The sequence below is a fragment of the Balaenoptera borealis genome (genome assembly GCF_965194805.1).
Source record: "Balaenoptera borealis genome assembly, chromosome: 12".
In the NCBI taxonomy this organism is placed as follows: Eukaryota; Metazoa; Chordata; class Mammalia; order Artiodactyla; family Balaenopteridae; genus Balaenoptera; species Balaenoptera borealis.
In genome coordinates, this window is record NC_138869.1 from 52,953,458 (window position 1) to 52,971,230 (window position 17,773).

Here is a 17,773-nt window from a genome sequence, read left to right on the forward strand (position 1 = left end):
TTCAAGGATATCTTTATTTTGCCTTTACCATAGAGGGCAAGTTGGTTGGGTATAGAATTCTTATTTCACCATGGAACAATAATTTCTAATTATTGCTATTAATGTTACAGAAATCTGTAGAAAATGGCTTTCTTTGTTTTCTGTTAGGTACGAGTAGTATCATTTTTATACCTGTAAAATTAGAAATGTCATGAGGCTATGTGTAAACATTAAACTGTTCTTAACACTTTTGCCTAATGTCTGCAGCACCCATCCAAGAAAATGGAGATCCTTCTTTGCTATCTACTCATGTCTTCTATTCCAGTGATTCTGGAACTGTTTCTATTTGCTGATTCTCCAGCCTCCACCTTCCATACCTAGTCTTCACTGCCATCCTTCTCCACTGCTCTGTTCTTTTTCTCTGAATTATCAGAGACCTCCTCAAATACACCCTCTGCAACAATGAATCAACTTCCCGTACTGCCAATTCTGCTCTTTCCTGATCATAACACATATTTTTTTTCTTTTTGGCCATGCTGTGCGGCATGCAAGATCTTAGTTCCCCAACCAGGGATCGAACCCAGGCCCCCTGCAGTGGAAGCATGGAGTCTTAACCACTGGACCGCCAGGGAAGTCCCCATAACACATATTTTGGTTCTCTCATTGTCTTCTTGGTTTCATTATAATATTTCCTTATCCCACTCAAAACCTTTATTTTTGCTTCTCTCAGCCCATTCCCCTTTCTTCTCAGTCTGTTGTTCTACTATCTGATCATTTGCTGGGTTCATTTTTTTCTTGAATTTTACTAAAAACAAAAGCAGATGCTCAGTAAAATTTACTTTTGTTTTCTATTAATAGTCTTTTAAAAGGTATGCTTTCCCTCTGTATGTGGAGGTATACTTTTCTTACTTAATGTGCTAGAACCTTTTTGTAGGGCCCATGTTGGTTCTGGTAGGTGGATCATGGTGGGTGGGCCCTCTCCTGTCTCCCTCATTACCCAGCTGCGTGCCATTAAAATCTTGCTCTGAGCTGAGTGATGCCATTTATATTCCCCAGTTGCTTAACTTTGCAGTTGTGGTTGTAGTCACAGGAAGGGAATTTTTTTCTCTATTATTCCTTCTCCTGCTACACTGAGGGCCATCTCACCCATCTGCTTTTCTAGCCAGTCCTGCCTCTGCAGCAGCTGCATGATATAATGTCTCTGTGCCCTGCCACCTTTACTGGACTAATGCCCACCACATCCTGAAGGGCCCCTGATACCCTGTCAACTTTCTACCAAATTGAAACCTAGTGTCCCCTGTGCCAAAGGTTTTAAAGGTTGCTGGGACTCAATGCCAAAGAGATAAAAATGTGCTCGCATTGGCTCCATAATCAGTTACAGTAGCCAGTGACACATCTGTGTCCTTCTCAGGTGCATCGTCCTTGACTGACCAGAGTCCCCTCGTCCAGGATGTTGGGGAGGCTACTCACCACCGTCCCCAGTGGTCAATGATGATGACAGGGTGGAAATGGTGCTCCCCTTCCACTTCAAGGGGGGACAATTCTGCTGAGTGATTTATGCTCTAGGACATTCCCCCACCTCTTTCCACCCCACAACCCAGACCAAGGCTGGATTTTACACCCTTACTCAGCCCTTTCTGCCCCAACCTGCTTCCCTCACTTCTTTTCTCCTGAGAACATTCCTCCAATAAATCAGGTGCACCTGGATCACATGCAGTAAGGAGGGAATGGGAAAATGTATGTAAAATCCGTGGTGTGTAACACATGGTCAATAAATGCTACCTCCCATTCCCCAAATAATTATAAGATTAAGGATATAACCACTTGCTCATACTAATCTCTGTAGAAGATATTCATCATAATATTATTTAAAAGAGAATAAAATTGGAAATAATCTAAATATCCAATAGTAGGAATTCATAGGCAATCCATACTATATCCTATAATAGACTATTATACAGTCTCCAAGCCAAAAAGAAAAACATGGTGAAGGGAAGTAAAGCAAGATGCAGGAGGCTACTTAGTTTATAAATTATACCACCAAGTCCTATGTACTAACAGAGTGGGGCAAGCTCTGAGCTTCCTAGCAGACAACAGAGACAACGAAGCTTAGTTCGTTATAAGGATGACTGTGTCCACAGATATGAACAAGCCAAAATGCTCTGGAAAAGCAAAGTTATTCCTAATTCTGAGACAGAGAGGAAGTTCTCCCATGGGTCCTGAGTGACAGGAATACATTCAATGTGATGACCCAGTCACCAGCCACATCCTCTTAGTTACCATAAAGGTGAGTTCCACAGGTCTGGTCCCTGAGTGAACCCCTCTCCCCCCATCCACCCTCCTACGCCCCACAAGAAGACCCATCACAGCACATGACATTCTGTAAAAGAGATTCAGTGCACAGCCAGGTAATAGAACCCTGAAGATTCTTGGCTCCCTCTGGACTGGGCTTAAATCAGGGACAATTTTGGGGGTGTAGAAGTGGCTGGAAAGCATGCCCTTCTTGCATTCAGTGCCTCTGTGGCCTCCCCTACCCTGGAGCTCCAGAAGCTACGGAGCATCAGGGAGTCTGAGATGACCTCTTGGGACGTTCTTGAAGCACCTTTCAGGATGTCTCCATATGCCCCAGCTGCCCCCTAAGCCGGGCAGGGTTGGCACAGTCCTGTCCAAACAACTGAGCCTAGCAGGACCTGTGCCTGGACAGAGGCTGCCCACCGCCCGAAGGCACACCAAGCGCTCACCTGTGGGCAGGGCCAAGGTTTCCCTTGGAACGGGATTCTGGCTCCATTTTTACACAGACATCAAGGCGCTGCAGTTCAAATCTGTGAACACTTTGAAAAGCTGCAAAACTTCCCATTGGAACAGCTGCCCACAGTCAGACAACCACCAGGTAGAAGACGGTCTATCCGAGTCCACTCATTCCTCCTGCCTCCTACGGTTGAGACCCATTACTCTTTCTTCCCCAAAGTGGTTCACTGAGGGGGATTATGGGACCAGAGAGAAACCCAGCTCCTTTTTCCTTTCTGAGTCATGCTATTTAAACATCAATCATGCAAATAAATTAAGTCGCTCTTTAAAACTCACTCAATTCATGGAAATAATTTAATTTCCTCAATTCACTAAAATATCTCAGGACTAAATCAATATGCCAAAGCAGAGGCAGATGTTCATGACCCTCGAATGGAAAACATCAAGGGCATCATTGGTGATAACGCGCATGATAAGCAGTGATCTGTTCTCATTTCCTATCTGGTTTTTCACAACAACTACTGACCTACAGTGGGAATACTCCAGAACATGCGTGTGCTGCAGATGATGACTGTATCATCTCAGAGAAGGGGCCAGACATAAAATTGTGCAGAGAGGGTTTCACAAGAGAGAAGGGATGGGAAACAGTGTGAGATACGGATACGGCACTGATGCACCGTGGGTATTTACGGTTTCTTCTTTGGCTTTACCAACAATGCTTTCTAAGTTCAGGAGGAAAAAATTATAATAATTCCAAACGATCCTCCACATAAAGGAATAATCTCTGCAGAATCACTGCATATTCCAAGGTACGATGAAAGTCAGCAAATGCACTAGATGTGGGTCCTTCTTACCTTCTGCCACATGTTGATGAAGAAGAGCTCCCGGGAAACGTTGAAGGACACGTTGGCATCATAGGCATCGTCCCCGAGGTTGGAGATGGAGATGTTTAGGGAGATATTCTTCACAGCCCCCAGAGCTAGATACGGGGTTCTGTCATCAACACTGCAAGGAAAAATGAACAGCAATGAAAAGTTTTCACTGAAAGCTTTCTGAAGCTTTCACTGATATAACATGAGGCATCAGGGGATAGCTGAGAGTGGGGGCAGAAATTCTACTGGGATCAGAACCACAAGTCCCAGGCAGCCCAGTAACTAGCCATGCGTCTCGGGGCACTCAGTCAGCCCCCATGGGCCTCAGCTTCATCATCTAAGCACGGGGAGTTCTATGGTCCTGTGTTGCCTAACTCACTAAGCTGTCCTGTGGCTCATGTGAAATTTAGTGCATCCAACTTGGAAAATTATAAGACATTTAATAACCTATACATGGAATTTGGTCATATAGTAATTCATTCAAATATTTCTGAGCACCTACTACATGCCAATCACTACTCTATGTGCTAGAGAAAGCAGTGAACAAAAGAGAGTTCTTGCCTTCCTGTAGCTTCAAGGAGACAAAAAACACATACACAAAGAAGTAAACATACAGGTCAGATTGTGATAAGAGCAACGGAGAAAACTTACAAAAGGTAAGAAGGATAGAGGACACCAGATTTGGAGGGAGAGTGGGGTGCAATTTTAAATAGGCTGGTCAGGGAAGCTTCACTGATGAGGTGACCTCTCAGTAGAAATCGGAAGAAAGAAAGAGAGCAAGATACCCAGATATCTGGGAACTAGCAAAGGAAAAGTTGTGTCTGGTGTATTCAAGGGCAGCAAGTAGACCCGTGTGGCTGGAGAGGAGTGAGTGAGGGGCAGAGTGGGAGGAAATGGGCTTAGAGGTGAAGGGAGTGGGGGTGGGCAGACCATGCATTGTGGGCCATCCCTAGGCTCATGGTTTGCCTCTGAGACAGGAGCTCCTGCAGGTCTCTGAGCAGGGCATGGTGTGACCTGACTTCAATGTTTAAAGGCTCACTGGATGTGATGTGAACAGTCCGGAGTGAGTGGTTGGTGGGGGGAAGGAGAGAGCCTGGTTTGAAGGTTCTTGTAATAATTCAGGTGTAAGAAGATGGCAGCCTAGACCACAGTGGTGGAAGCTGAGGTCATATTCTGGATGTCTCAAACGTTGTGCCAACAGATTTTGCTTATGGATTGGATGAAGGGTGTTAGGGAAAGAGAGGAGTCATGGACTCCTCTCTTTCCTCTCTTTCTTGCATAGGCTGCAAGGATTTCAGATTTAATAACCTGAAGGGAAGAGGGGTCACTTATTGAGATGGGAAAGACCATGGGTATAGAAGGTCAGCAGAGAAAATCCAAATGCCTATTGGATTTTTAAGAAGAGATGCTGAGATAGTTGAATGTAAGGGTCTAGAGGTGGAAGGAGGGGTCAGGGTTGGAGATATGCATTTGGGTGGACTAGAAATGATCAATAGGGAATGCATGTAACTAGAGAAGGGGGTCTCATGTTTAGGAGTTAAAGATGACGAGGAGCCAGCAAAGGAGACTGAAAAAGAATGGCTAAGGAGATGAGAGGAAAACCAAGAGAGACAGTCTCCAAGCAGCCACATGCTTCAAGAAAGGAGTAATCAGTTTCGTCAAATGTGGCAATCTAACATGAGGAATTAGAACTGGCCACTGGAATTAGCCATCTGGAGGCCATTGGTGATCTTGATAAGAACTGCTGAAGTGCAGTGACAGGGATGATCGGAGTTGGTCTGAGAGAGGTAGGAGGAGAAGAAATGGAAACAATAAGCACAGCTGACTCTTTGGAGGAATTTTTCTATAAAGGAAAGCAGAGAAATAGGATTGACAGCTGGTGGGGGAAGTGGGCTCAAGGGAATTGTTTTTTTCTTTTCAGATGGGAATTATCATGGCATATTTACATGATCACAGGAAGGATCTACTAGACAGGGGACAATTAATAAAGACATGACAGGGCACAGTTGCTGGATGGCCTGGTGAACAAACGGAGGGGCTGGCCTCAGCTGGTACGAAGTGAGAAAGTGGAGCGCATGGCCCAGATGCATCAGTAGAAGGGTGGTAGGAACAAATGAAAGTTCCCCTGTGATTGCTTCCACTTTGCAGTGAAATAGAAGCAGCGTCAAAGACTGGGAAGGGAAGGGGGAGAGGGGAATGTTTGAAGGGTGAGGAGATGGAGGGAAATGGCAGCCCAGGAGAGCGGGGGAGTGAATGGACCATCAATGGGATGAGGATGATGGTGGTGAGGATGATGACAAGGATGAAGATGCACATGAGGCTGAGGATTATTAGATAATGTGAGTTTTGGACAAAATAAATTCACACTGGAGGCCGATCTTTGACTGGCCAGCCAGTTAGTGGCAGATGTGATCAAGCATATGAGGGTTTGAGTAATGGACAGTTGTTACTTTTGGCCACTCAGCATCCTGACACGTTTTTGTTTGGGGGGAATCTCAAGAGAGGTGGAAGAACTATCAGCGGAAAAGGGGCAGACCCTCCCTCTGCCCTCCTCTTGGTCATTCAAGTGTGGACACTTAACTAAGTGCAGTCACATGATCTAAGGGTGGTCAAGTGGCCTCAGTGTGGGGGGTGGATGCTGCCAACTGGGGCCACGAATTTTGAGGGCTGCCCAATGACACCAGGGCCCTCTGAGATCATCTGAGGTGGTTGCAGAGGAGTTGAGAGCCCAGGGTTGACATCCTGGGCTAAGCCTTGCCTCTCCCTCCTGCCTAGGCTCTGAACCAACCCATATCCTTCCAATAAATTCCTTTTCCACTTAAATTAACAAGCACATGTTTATTGTTGTTTGCAACCATTAATACAGCATGAAAGAGGAGAGAACTCTCCAAAATCTCAGTAGGCTATAAAACTTTGAAATATGCATTTTTGTGGGGGAGGGGATCATCATTACCCATCCATGAAGAGAGGACCTCACTTTCCTGCATGCCTGGCACGTCAACAAGAATAACGTGCAATGAGAGATCTGATGGCCTTGTCTTTGGAAGCAAGAGCTCTGAGGATCCAAACAAGATGTGAAAAATTAACTTGGAGAAAAGTTTCAAATTCTTGAATGGCCTCCAGTAAATGAAGACCCTGACCTCAAGCTATTGTGGCAATTATTTATTATTGTTGGCCATTTTCATTTTAAACAATTGATGGGTTATTTCTGTCCTCCTGTTTGCTTTTGTAAGATTAAAGAAGTAATCCTCAGGCCTTGAAGAGTTATGAGAGAGCATTAGCTTTGCGTTATCTCAAGAAGGAATTGCCTAAGCACCCACAAGTAGCCTCAGAAAGTATCCATAGTTTCCAAATGAAATATTAAGCAGAGAGACAAGACAGAAAAGCCCAGGACCATGGGGCAGGGGCTGCCTGCTCACTCCAGTTTTGTCATTCATGTGATCAGCTTCCTTCCCTTGTGTGTAAATGGCAAGGGATCAGGCCAGGGATGTCTAACCTTCTGCCAGCCCCTAAAGCCTCTGTCACTTAATCAGGCAGCAAGGTCACTCCCAGGTTTTCAAAGTCAAGTAAGGCAAACATGGCTCTATGATTAAGGGAAGCCAGGGACCTTCCAGGGCTGAAAGCAAACTCAGACGTTTTAACAAAAGAAGCCTCAAAGCTGTTTTCACACTTTCTTCACATCTAAAAATCCACGTACAAAACAGTACTTCTCTGCTTCCAAAGCTATTCTTAGAAATGAAATGCAATGTAGTTTGCCTGGTGCTGGGTACTTTCAAACAAGTTGTCCTGAAACCTGCAACAGCATGACAGCGTGAAAGGTTCTTGACGTCAGCTGTATTTTTAGAGATGAGGAAATCGAGATGCAGGGAGATAAGGTAGCCAAGTTGCTGAGCTTAGAACTCAGTGCCTACTGTGCCTTCAAAGCCCGTCCCTCTCCACCGTTGCCTGCGTTCTCCAGCCCCTTGCCTGTCATACCCTTAGGATGCCCTTTCTGGTCTCCCGTCTGGGTGAAATAAATCTCCCTATTATGAGCTTCTTCAGCCCCGGGGCTCCACCAGCCCTTCATGGCATTTCCCAAGGTTGTCATGACACATTTATTTGTGTGGCTGTTTGATTAAGGATGATCTCTCTCCCCACTAGGATCTAGGCACCAGGGGGCAGGGACTTCTGTCTGGTTTTGCTCATCATTGAACCCTCAGGGATAGAATGGTGCCTGGCACATAGTAGGTGCTCAACAAACCCTTGCTGAATGAATGAATGGCATGCATGACCTCCCCACAACAGATCATGAGTTCAACCTTCACATTTACAGGTGAAGATGCTGAGCCCCCCACAGGGGAGCCCCCTCTGATCAAGGTCACCGGGCCATGGAGGTGCTGAGCTGGAGCTGGTGTCAAACTTCCTTCATCATGAAGGCTGTCTGAGCTACAACTCTTATATAATCTCCAGCTCAGCCAGGAAGGGCTTTGGCAAGAAATGTCATTTAATGACATCTGAAAAAAACAGGATTCTGTGAAGACCAACCTCTCGGACGGGACTGCTAAAAGAATAAAACAATGAGGCACAGTGTTTTTGTGCCAAACATTTCACAGGTGCTTTCTGATTTATTGAAGAACAATCTTTCTAATTTTCAAGGCATTTTAGTCCCTGAGAAATTTTCCCATTAATTCTAATTTGATTTTGCAGTCTTTTAAGTGGGTCAGATTTCTATGTACACCAATGACTCTGGTGCACTTTTATATGAAAAGCATGATTAGTCACTAACGTAAGGTACAAACTGTACAGTTTCTATAAAGTTTATCTTACAGCACACATACAGCCTGCTGGAAACATCTTGCTCATGTTTTATCAAAAATAATAAATATAACTGTCCTAATACATCTTACAGCAGCTGTTTGTGAACATGTTGGGTTTATATTGAAGTTTAGCGCCAATTCATTCAATACTCCAAATGTCAGATGCTGCTACTGGCATCTTGGTGGCCGTGTGGTACCTGAGGATCACTGTAGAAACTGTACTTTGACCTCACTCATTACTGTACATTAAAAACACATACCATTCAAAGTTCCTTATTGGGTAAATGCAATACATTTCCATACCAAATCATCCTATGCTGAACCATTAAAGGTCACTAAAGCAAATTCTTCCTTTTCTACCATCACAGAAACAGATTTATGCACATAATTTTTTGGTGAAGATGCTAAGGAAAGAAACTAAAGCAGCTAAATTGGTGTTTAATAATTTTCTATTAGATCATTTTAGACCTTCCTTAAGTCTTAAAGATATAAACAATGACCTTATTTAAATAACTTGTGGTTATAAACTATATTTTATAGAATATAATACTTTTATTTTCTTTTGTTGCTAGTTTAAATTTAGCCTGAGTAAAGGATGCTAAGACAGGGGTTAGTCAAGCACATTCTAGTCAACTGTATTTGAGTTCACAAAACTTCCTGTTATACTGGCATTAAGATTGACATTATATTTATGAACCACAACTATATTTGATAATGACAACTAGGATAATACTACAGGGCAGCCAAATCCACCTACTCTTCCTTTCCTGCCTTCCTCCTTCCATCCTCCCTCCCTTCCTCTTTCTAATCATTTATCCATCCATCACTTTTTAAAACTACCTTCTCAATTTAGGCACCAAGGATACAGGTTCCAGCCCTCAAGGAATTCACAGTCTAGTGGAGGAAACAAACATGTCTGACATAAGTTAATGTCAATATGTGCTACGTGCTGACCCTTAGGGATAAGGAAACATCCTTATGAGACCCTTACGAGACCCTGTATGCGACGAGAGGACAAAGAAGGGATTCTGCAGGGACAGTGGGGTTAGGGGAGGGCCATCGGGGATATTACGCAAAGCATTATCAAGGAAGTGAACCGTGAATCCTACAATTAATGGAATGATAGCCCTCTCAACAAAAATTTGGCTAAGATCGATTGTCCACACCCACACCCACTAGCTTCTCCATTCATGGAAATCATATTAAAAGGACATTGTGAAGCAGAACATGTTCTCCCATAGGAGAAATGTCAAAATCGGGGGCCGCGTTCCTGAGTAAGGATTCAGCATCCAACAAATCACAGATATCTTTAACAATGTGCCATAAAAGCAGTGACATAAATTACAGCCACTGCAATTTAAAATCATAAACAATTCCTAGTCTTAAAAATGAGCGGACATCATAAAATCAGAAATGGAATTTGACAGCTGGATGGGGACTCATTTGAGTCATCATTTTGCAGATAAAGGCCAGAATTAACCACTTCCCTGAGGCCACACAGCAGATACTGGCAAAGCCAGGCAGCCCTCCTAACTCCTGGGCCAGCGATTCTCCCTGTGTGCCCATTGCTTCTCAAGTACATAAAAATACAACTAAACGGTATAAAAGTTACATAAAACTTATTTGGGTATAGGATGAGAAATGAAACCGTAGTTGCCTTCTTACCATTTAGAATATTTAGAATACTTGCTGGTGTCATCTCTTTACAAAAGCTATTGTGAGTGCTTATTTCTCCTCTTGACAATTTTCCTTGAAATTGGTGGAGGCATTCAGGATGACTCCAGATGCCTTCAGCAGCTCTGTTGGACAATCTCCCTCTTGGCACTTTGTTGACAACTATCAGAGCTTTTCAACTATTAGTGCTTAAAATTACAAACATGAAAAAAACCACATAAAACCACGGTTGTTCATCGGATGTCTTCCTATGAGGAATATGAGCACAAGGCACCAAATAAATTGATTATTATGTGAAGGAGATGCACCATGAAGCTGATAAGACAAGTCATGCCAAAAGAACAGGTGCAGTATAAGAGGCAAGAGAAATCCAGAGCAAAGAAATCACTGTAGACTGACGTTGCTGTAAGAAGTTCCCTAAGAGATGTAGAAAATGAGCACATTTTAAAGGATGAGGAGCAAATGGGGGGACAGACAAATAGGAAGGACATTCCAAGCAGAGAAAAAAGTAAACAAAAGATAAAGGGATGGAAGTGACTCAGAAATAACATGGAAAGAGGCAGGAAAAGGACATTCTTAGCAATAACATGTGTAGGAGGACAATACTGATAGAATATGTAGGCTGTGTCCAGATTCCCATGGACCTTGAATGTTGAAGTGCTGAGTTTATCCTCTAGGCCAGTAAACTTAACAGTTATCTTGAGTCACCAATGCCAGGTGTGTTGCAAATAATTTGTTAATAAATAATAAGGCACCAAAGTGAAGGTATTGCAAAACATAGTAGGCTATGTATGGGTGGTTCTGCTCCTGTCCCTGGGCGTCTTATCACTACAGCCTCCAAGGCTGCAATTCCATCTGCCAGCATCCCCATCTTTTGCCGGAGGACCTTTTGCTGCAGGCCAGCTAAATGCCTAAGAATTAAGCCCCTGACATTCCCTGTAGCAGCCCTCAAACAATGACTGATGGGAACTGGTGTATAATTACCCCAGCTCTCTCATCTACTAAGTGAGACAACACAGTATGTTCTAGACCTGTGCTGTCAGATATGGTAGCCACTGGTCACATGTGCCTTTTGAGCACTGGAAAGGAGGCAGGTCTGAATTAGTGTAAAATACACACCAGATTTCGAGGACTTAGTGCAATAAAACAAAAAAGGATTTAAAAATCTCAATCACTGCTTTAGTATTAATTACATGTTTAAATGATTTTTGATACACTAAACAAAATTTGTCACACTAGTTCCACTTTAATTTTTCAATGTGGCTACCAGAAAGTTTAAAAAGTTTAAAGCCTATTGGTCAGCACTGTTCTAGATTCTCAGCAAATTCTACGTATTGTACTTTTAACATATAATATGGTTGTCTGTAATTAATTTTCAATGGCACAGATTTGCTCATGTTACTTGCAAAGTAGAGGTCTAGGGAAAATAAACTGGGGTAAAAATAAAATTGAGTATTTAAAGACATAAAATTGATAATATTTAGCTCCTGAAATTCACTTGCTTATAAAATGCTGTAATGAATATTGTAAAATTAAAAAAAAAAAAGACAAGGTGTCCCACATATGTACTTTCCTGCCCCAGAAGATAATTTTGACTTTTACCAAAATGTGATGCCCCAAGTTGTACACTGGGCAGGGGAACCTCATTGGTTACATGTGATGTGGTGGGAAAAGGAGGTAAACCACGCAGATCTAGGCCATAAGGAACGTCCTGAGTTGTCGCATCTGTGCAATGAAGGAAGAATTTATGTGCCGACTCCAGTCACTGGTTGAAGGATGATGTGGGAAAGGGAGAGCATCTATTCCCAGCACCTCTGGCCTGCTACCTGGTCTGCTACCCGGTGGGTAGAGTAGGCAGAGAGATGCAGTTCTGGGAGCCGGACACCAGACCACCACATAAGGGTAAAGGGATTTGACAGCGTTGACAGTGCCTGTGGTGGGGCCCTATGCCAGCTTTATGACCTGGTGAATAAGGCCTGTTTCTGGCAGGTCAGATCAGCTAATCCTGTTATCTCTGACCATCTGAAAGGGGCTCCAGGCCTTGGAGAAACCCCACTCCACTCCTTGTGATCCACATCCTGTTCACTTTCCTTCTCATGCTACTGTCACAAGGATCCACCTCAGATGCCACAGTCTCCGTTTCTTCCCATGGTTCCAGGAAACATAGGTATGGGTGACTGAACACACCCCTAACCCAGGGCTGACCGCCAGTGGGTTGCACCAGGGGCGCTGTTCTGGTTGTCTATGCCTGGCGACTGCTTCTAACAGGTAGGTATGCCTGCTGTGCAGGTTGTTACCTATTTTTAATATTGTCCCTGCCCTAAACCAGTGCACCTTAAGGTAAGTCACATAGCACACCACCCTTGCTGAATCTGAGGAGTATATATTTCTGAGCTTCCCCAGTGCAATTCACTTTGGGGAGAATGACTAGGGACCAATTCGAGAAGACACAGATGGCAGCAAGCACAAATTTCTGAACCCATTTTTGCAGGGCAGGCACTCTGTAAGGGGCTGTCCTTGGCTTCCCAACCCAGGAAGGCAGCTGTCAATACCTCCAAGGCGCAAGTGTTGACACCACTTTGTCCTAGAATGTCATTATAGTGATTGGTCTTCAGCCTCTGTTCACCTCTACAGGATGAGAGTTTTTACAGTCAAGCCTACTGCTGCATTTGAGAGTTGCTTCAAAGCCCCTGAGATTCTTCATTACAGAAGCACTTGCATTCAAAGAGCCAGACTGGAGGCCTCTCCTCTGTGACACAGGCAACTCCTTAGCAATCTATACAAAACTGTATAAAAACTCATTCTCAAAATCCCAACATTTCTATGTCTCCAAAGGAAAAAGCTGCCAACATCAGCCTTTAGAGGTAAGAAGCCACTGGGAATGCCTTCACCATATTCTGTACACATAGAGTATTATGAAGGCTAAGCCATGTCCTGGGGAGTAAATGATAAAAAACATCTCCGAGTCAGACGTGGAGTGATACACACATTTTTATAAGATCAAAGTTTAGAGACTCATGGTCTTTTAAAGCTGAAAAGGACTTCAGAATTGATTACAGAGCAATCTCCTCCCTATTTTGCAAAGACATTGAGTACAAAGTGATATAAGTGACTTAGGAACTTATTGGGTAATTAGTGGTAGTACCAGTTTACGTAGTGGTAGTGCCAGGATTCAAACACACTGTATCAGTCAGGGTGCAGCTAGGAAAACAGAGTCCATGCCAGGTAGTTCACTGGAAGAGATTAAAACGGGGAACTAGGAACAAAGGTGCTAGAAGAGCCAAAAGAGAAAACAAGGGGAGATGAGGAAAACCAGAGATTAGAAGTAACTATTATCCATGAAGCTGGAGGGACTGAGGGAGGAGGTTGTGACCAGAGCTGGGACTGCCAAGAAGAGGCTGAGAGCACAGAGGGGATGTAGCTATTACCAGAGATGCTGCATGAAGTGGGTGAGGTTGGGGAGAAATACCTTGACTCTTCTCCTTCTCCCTCCCTTCAACCTCTCAACAGTGCTCTCATTGGCCAAACTTAACAGGAAGCCTGTTGGCAAAGGAGCCTGGGAAATGTAGTTTTTCAGAGTCAGGCTCCTATGAACAGAGCAAAGAAAGCTGCGGAACAGATAAATGCACTACGTTTTTAGGTTCTTAGTCCCTTACTCTCAGCTTGCAATAAGTTAGGGAAGCTATCCTTTCCCCAATTTTCATGTGATGGAACTCTGGACAAGGAAACCTTGAGTCCCAGCAAGGGACTACAAAGGATTCAGTCCCCACGGGATGTTCCAGTGTAAGCTCCAAAGTTCCTCCTTCCTACAGGGATGGGAACTGTTTTTGTATTGCTGGCTCATTTTAGTTAGTTTTACTTTGTTAGTTAGTTACTTAGTTTAATTAGTTTTACTGCCTATTCCTATAGAACTCACTGAAACATCAAAGTATATAGAATCCAAATACCAATTTTCACGGCCATGAAAAGTCATTAAAGTTTCCTGATTTTGAAGATTCTAGCTATTGTGGCAAACATTTAGGAATTTATTTTATTAACTAAGACCACCAAAAAAGATATCACTTTTTTTTTTGGAAAAACATTTTTTTTGGTCTAAAGAATCACCAAGAAATGCCCAAAAAAGATACTGTACCTAAAATGTACACTTTTGAATAGATTTAAGAAATCAAATCTAACCTTGTTTTATATTTTAATATACTCTAGAATGGTGGGAGCTGTTACTTTTGCCCAACTATTCATCTTGTCCTGTGGTTATCCTACAGCTGGCCCCACATAAGCCCAGGCCAGGGGAAACTTCCTGTGGTTTACAGCCTCACCCCACAATCATCTGCTCTAACCCATTTGATGATCCTAATACCGACCAGCTCAGGATCCCCTCATTTTATACCCTGCAACCTATTTTGCTTTGTTCAAAACTCAGTGCCAGGTCAGGGACCCACCTGCTTCTCAGGTGTGTCCAACCCACATAGCTCTGTCACCACTCGGCTTCTCCTCCTGACTTTGGTTTCCCTGGATACACACCCCAGTCACCTGGCTGGGCTGCAGCTGAAACCTTGGGTCACTTACACAGGTTGTCCCAGACCCCCATCAGCATCTATATGGGCATTTGTCTACTTTCAAATACACTTAAAAAAAATCTAAACAGCAACAATCTACATTAATTAATTTCTGCTTTTGTTTTAAATCCATAACTTTAAGGAGCTTTAATATTCATATTGTTTACATCCTCAAAAACTGCATAAACCAATAATACTCTGTTAAACAGAATTTGCTATCTGTATGGGTGTAGGTTTCAACCTTCTCCAACAGTGGGCTATTATACATAGAGTTTGAGATGTGCTTCACATCTTGCCATGCTTTATAAATCCCTTCTAATCATGCAAAACAGACCCACATGGCTATTAACTCCAGACAGAGATCACGGGGCACCTCTGTAAGGCATGTCAACTAAAGTTTACAGCGGGTCAGGGAAATGATTCCTGGGAGTGAATTTCTGCTTTGAAAACCACTTATGTGAAACCAGAAATACCTCTATTTCCCTCATACGTACCCCCTTTGGATGGTTTTATGCTCATAAAGTAAGAGAAAAGTATTTACTAAGGTGATCTGAATTAAAATAGTGGTTTCCTTAGCAACATTCAGATCGTTCATGTAAATATGTGTTACTTAAAAAAAAAATAACATGTCTATATTCTCACTGATTTTGCTAGCATCAATGTGGTCCCAGCTCTGGTTCATTTAATAACTCATTTAGTTATAGAATCAGTATTTGCGTCAAAGGCTACCTTCTTTCTAACAAGGCAGACATGAGAAGCCCAAGGGCCCTCCCTGCCCCTCCAAGAAGCTTAGGCTCCCTCCTCCTGCCCCATCTGCTTAACTGTGAAAAGAACTGCTGGTTTCCAGCGAACAGAGGAATTCAAATCCTCATCAGCCTCGACTTGAGGAGTAGTTTCCGGAATCACTAAATCTTACAACATCTGGAACAAATCAGGTTCACTCACTGTAACAACTGGATTAAAGACAAAGAGTACTTTGGGGGGCAGAGGAATTCCCCAAATTTGCGGGCTGCCCAGAGGTCTGATGTCATGACGGGGATGGTGTGCAGCGATGGATGACCTGATCAGCAGTGGCCCAGTGCCACCCTGCACCACACACACCACCCGTTAAACTCGGCCACAATACATTTAAAACACAAGAAGCAAACCTGCATTTCATGACGCTGGCAGGCCAGACAACTCAAGAGAGCCCAAGTCGGCAGGGCCACCGTGGTCCCTCCACAATAACTCTATCATGGCCATCATTTTTCCCTGTTTCTAGCTCAAGAACCAAATGGGGGATGTAAATGGTCACAGACAATAAAGTGTATTGAAATTACAAGCCTCCTTGATTTGGAACCTTCTTCCTGTGAGGTGAGCAGTCATAGGAGCCAGAGGAAAGTGGCTCTTCCCACCTGGGTCCCCAAAGGTAGAAACAAGAATAGACACTCCAGATGCAGCACTTCAAACAACCACATATGTGCCCATTTGTGCACAAAGTGGCTGCCACATTCACCACGATGCCCAGTTTCTCTGCTTTGGGCCTGAAGCGTTGGTTTTCTTGAGCTCATCAAAGCTGTGATAGACAGTTACCCGTGTCTTTAACAAACCCAAACAAGGAATGAATGTTTACTTCATCACCAGCGATCACAGACGCTGGGAGCTACAGGGTCAGGGAAACACTTCCTCCAGCGGCTTCTAAGTTTGGTCCCACGTTAAAAAAAGAGAAAAATGTATAATAATATGACACCAGCCTTATAATAAAGTCTCAGTTCTGGATATTATAATAAAAATCTTTTGTCTATTCCGGTAAGCAGAGCAAAATGTTTGTTTCTCCAACATGTATCTTTTCCCCAAATCAGGGAAAACTTCTAGAACAGGGGTTTTTAACCTGTTTTTGTCACCAGATACTCTTGGCAGTCTAGTGAAGTGAACGGACCCCTTTTCAAAATGTTTTTAAATGCATAAAATGAAAAATAGAGTTATAAAGAAACCAGCTATACAAAAATACAGTGATAACTATGTTTAAAAATATGTGGTTTATGAATATGGGTTTTTAAAATAACACTGAATAATAAGGTTTGGCGGTAGATCACATAGCTACCATAACTTTGAAGTAGAGATGAATGTGAATGATATTTTGAAATACGTGCAACATTGTAACTTGATGTGAAAATATCAGTGATTTCTATGTGTGACAGTCACAGGTCCTGCTAATGTTACTCTGTTTTGTCGTCTACATTGACAATTGACTACGATGCTAAATTTTACTTTGAAGTTAGTGAAAATAAAGCTGTGATTGTTTTCCTATCTAAATTCACAGACCCCATGAATTCAAAGTGCAGACCACCAAAAGGATATGAACCCATATCCTCAGGTTAGGAACCTGTGTCCTATGGCAGGTGAGAGGGAGGGACTAACTCAGTGCTGATGAGTCACCAATGACGATGAGAGGCCAGGTGAAGGGAGGGATGGACAGCATGCTTAGCCTCCGACACCAGGAGGAAAAGGAAGACGTGCATTTCTGAAAGGTGTAGAATAAGAGATTTGTAACTGCTGCTGGTTTCCTTCATCTCAATCCTACTCTTCCAGGTCTAACCATGAGCCATCTTTAAAATCGACGAACCTGGGGAAGCTGGAGAGAGGTGCGTAAATGAGAATTTTCTCCTTCTTGGCTCAGGAGGTTAAATGAATTGTGTTCTCCCACACAAAGAACAATTTTCTTCCAGAAAACAAATATGAAAACTTGGGATTTCCCTGGTGGCGCAGTGGTTAAGAATCCGCCTGCCAATGCAGGGGACGCGGGTTCGATCCCTGGTCTGGGAAGATCCCACAAGCCGTGGAGCAACTAAGCTCCTGTGCCACAACTACTGAAGCCCACGTGCCTAGAGCCCGTGCTCCTCAACAAGAGAAGCCACCGCAATGAGAAGCCTGCACACCGCAACGAAGAGTAGCCCCCGCTCGCCTCAACTAGAGAAAGCCCACGTGCAGCAATGAAGACCCAACGCAGCCATAAATAAATAAATTAATAAATAAATTTTAAAATATATGAAAACTTAAAAAATGTGTCTTTTTTTTCCCTTGAAGAAACACAACTGTGGGCTGAAACAATGGCATTTACCTCTTGTTCAAATCTCATTATCACAGTAAACATTCTCAAAAAAGAGCC

The 17,773-nt window shown here is 43.3% G+C and overlaps 1 protein-coding gene across 10 annotated transcripts in view; it reads right to left on the reverse strand.

Annotated features, from left to right (window-relative positions):
- The window catches only part of ITGA9 (integrin subunit alpha 9), a 356,726-nt gene that overhangs the window by 132,288 nt on the left and 206,665 nt on the right, over positions 1-17,773 (reverse strand). For all 10 annotated transcript variants that reach the window (XR_014232874.1, XM_082348371.1, XM_082348369.1 and 7 more), the window contains one exon: positions 3,582-3,732. Coding sequence is in view for 9 of the 10 variants with exons in the window: in XM_082348371.1 (XP_082204497.1) it covers positions 3,582-3,732 (151 nt within the window). In the remaining variant the exon portion in view is untranslated. The remainder of the gene's footprint in view (positions 1-3,581; positions 3,733-17,773) is intronic.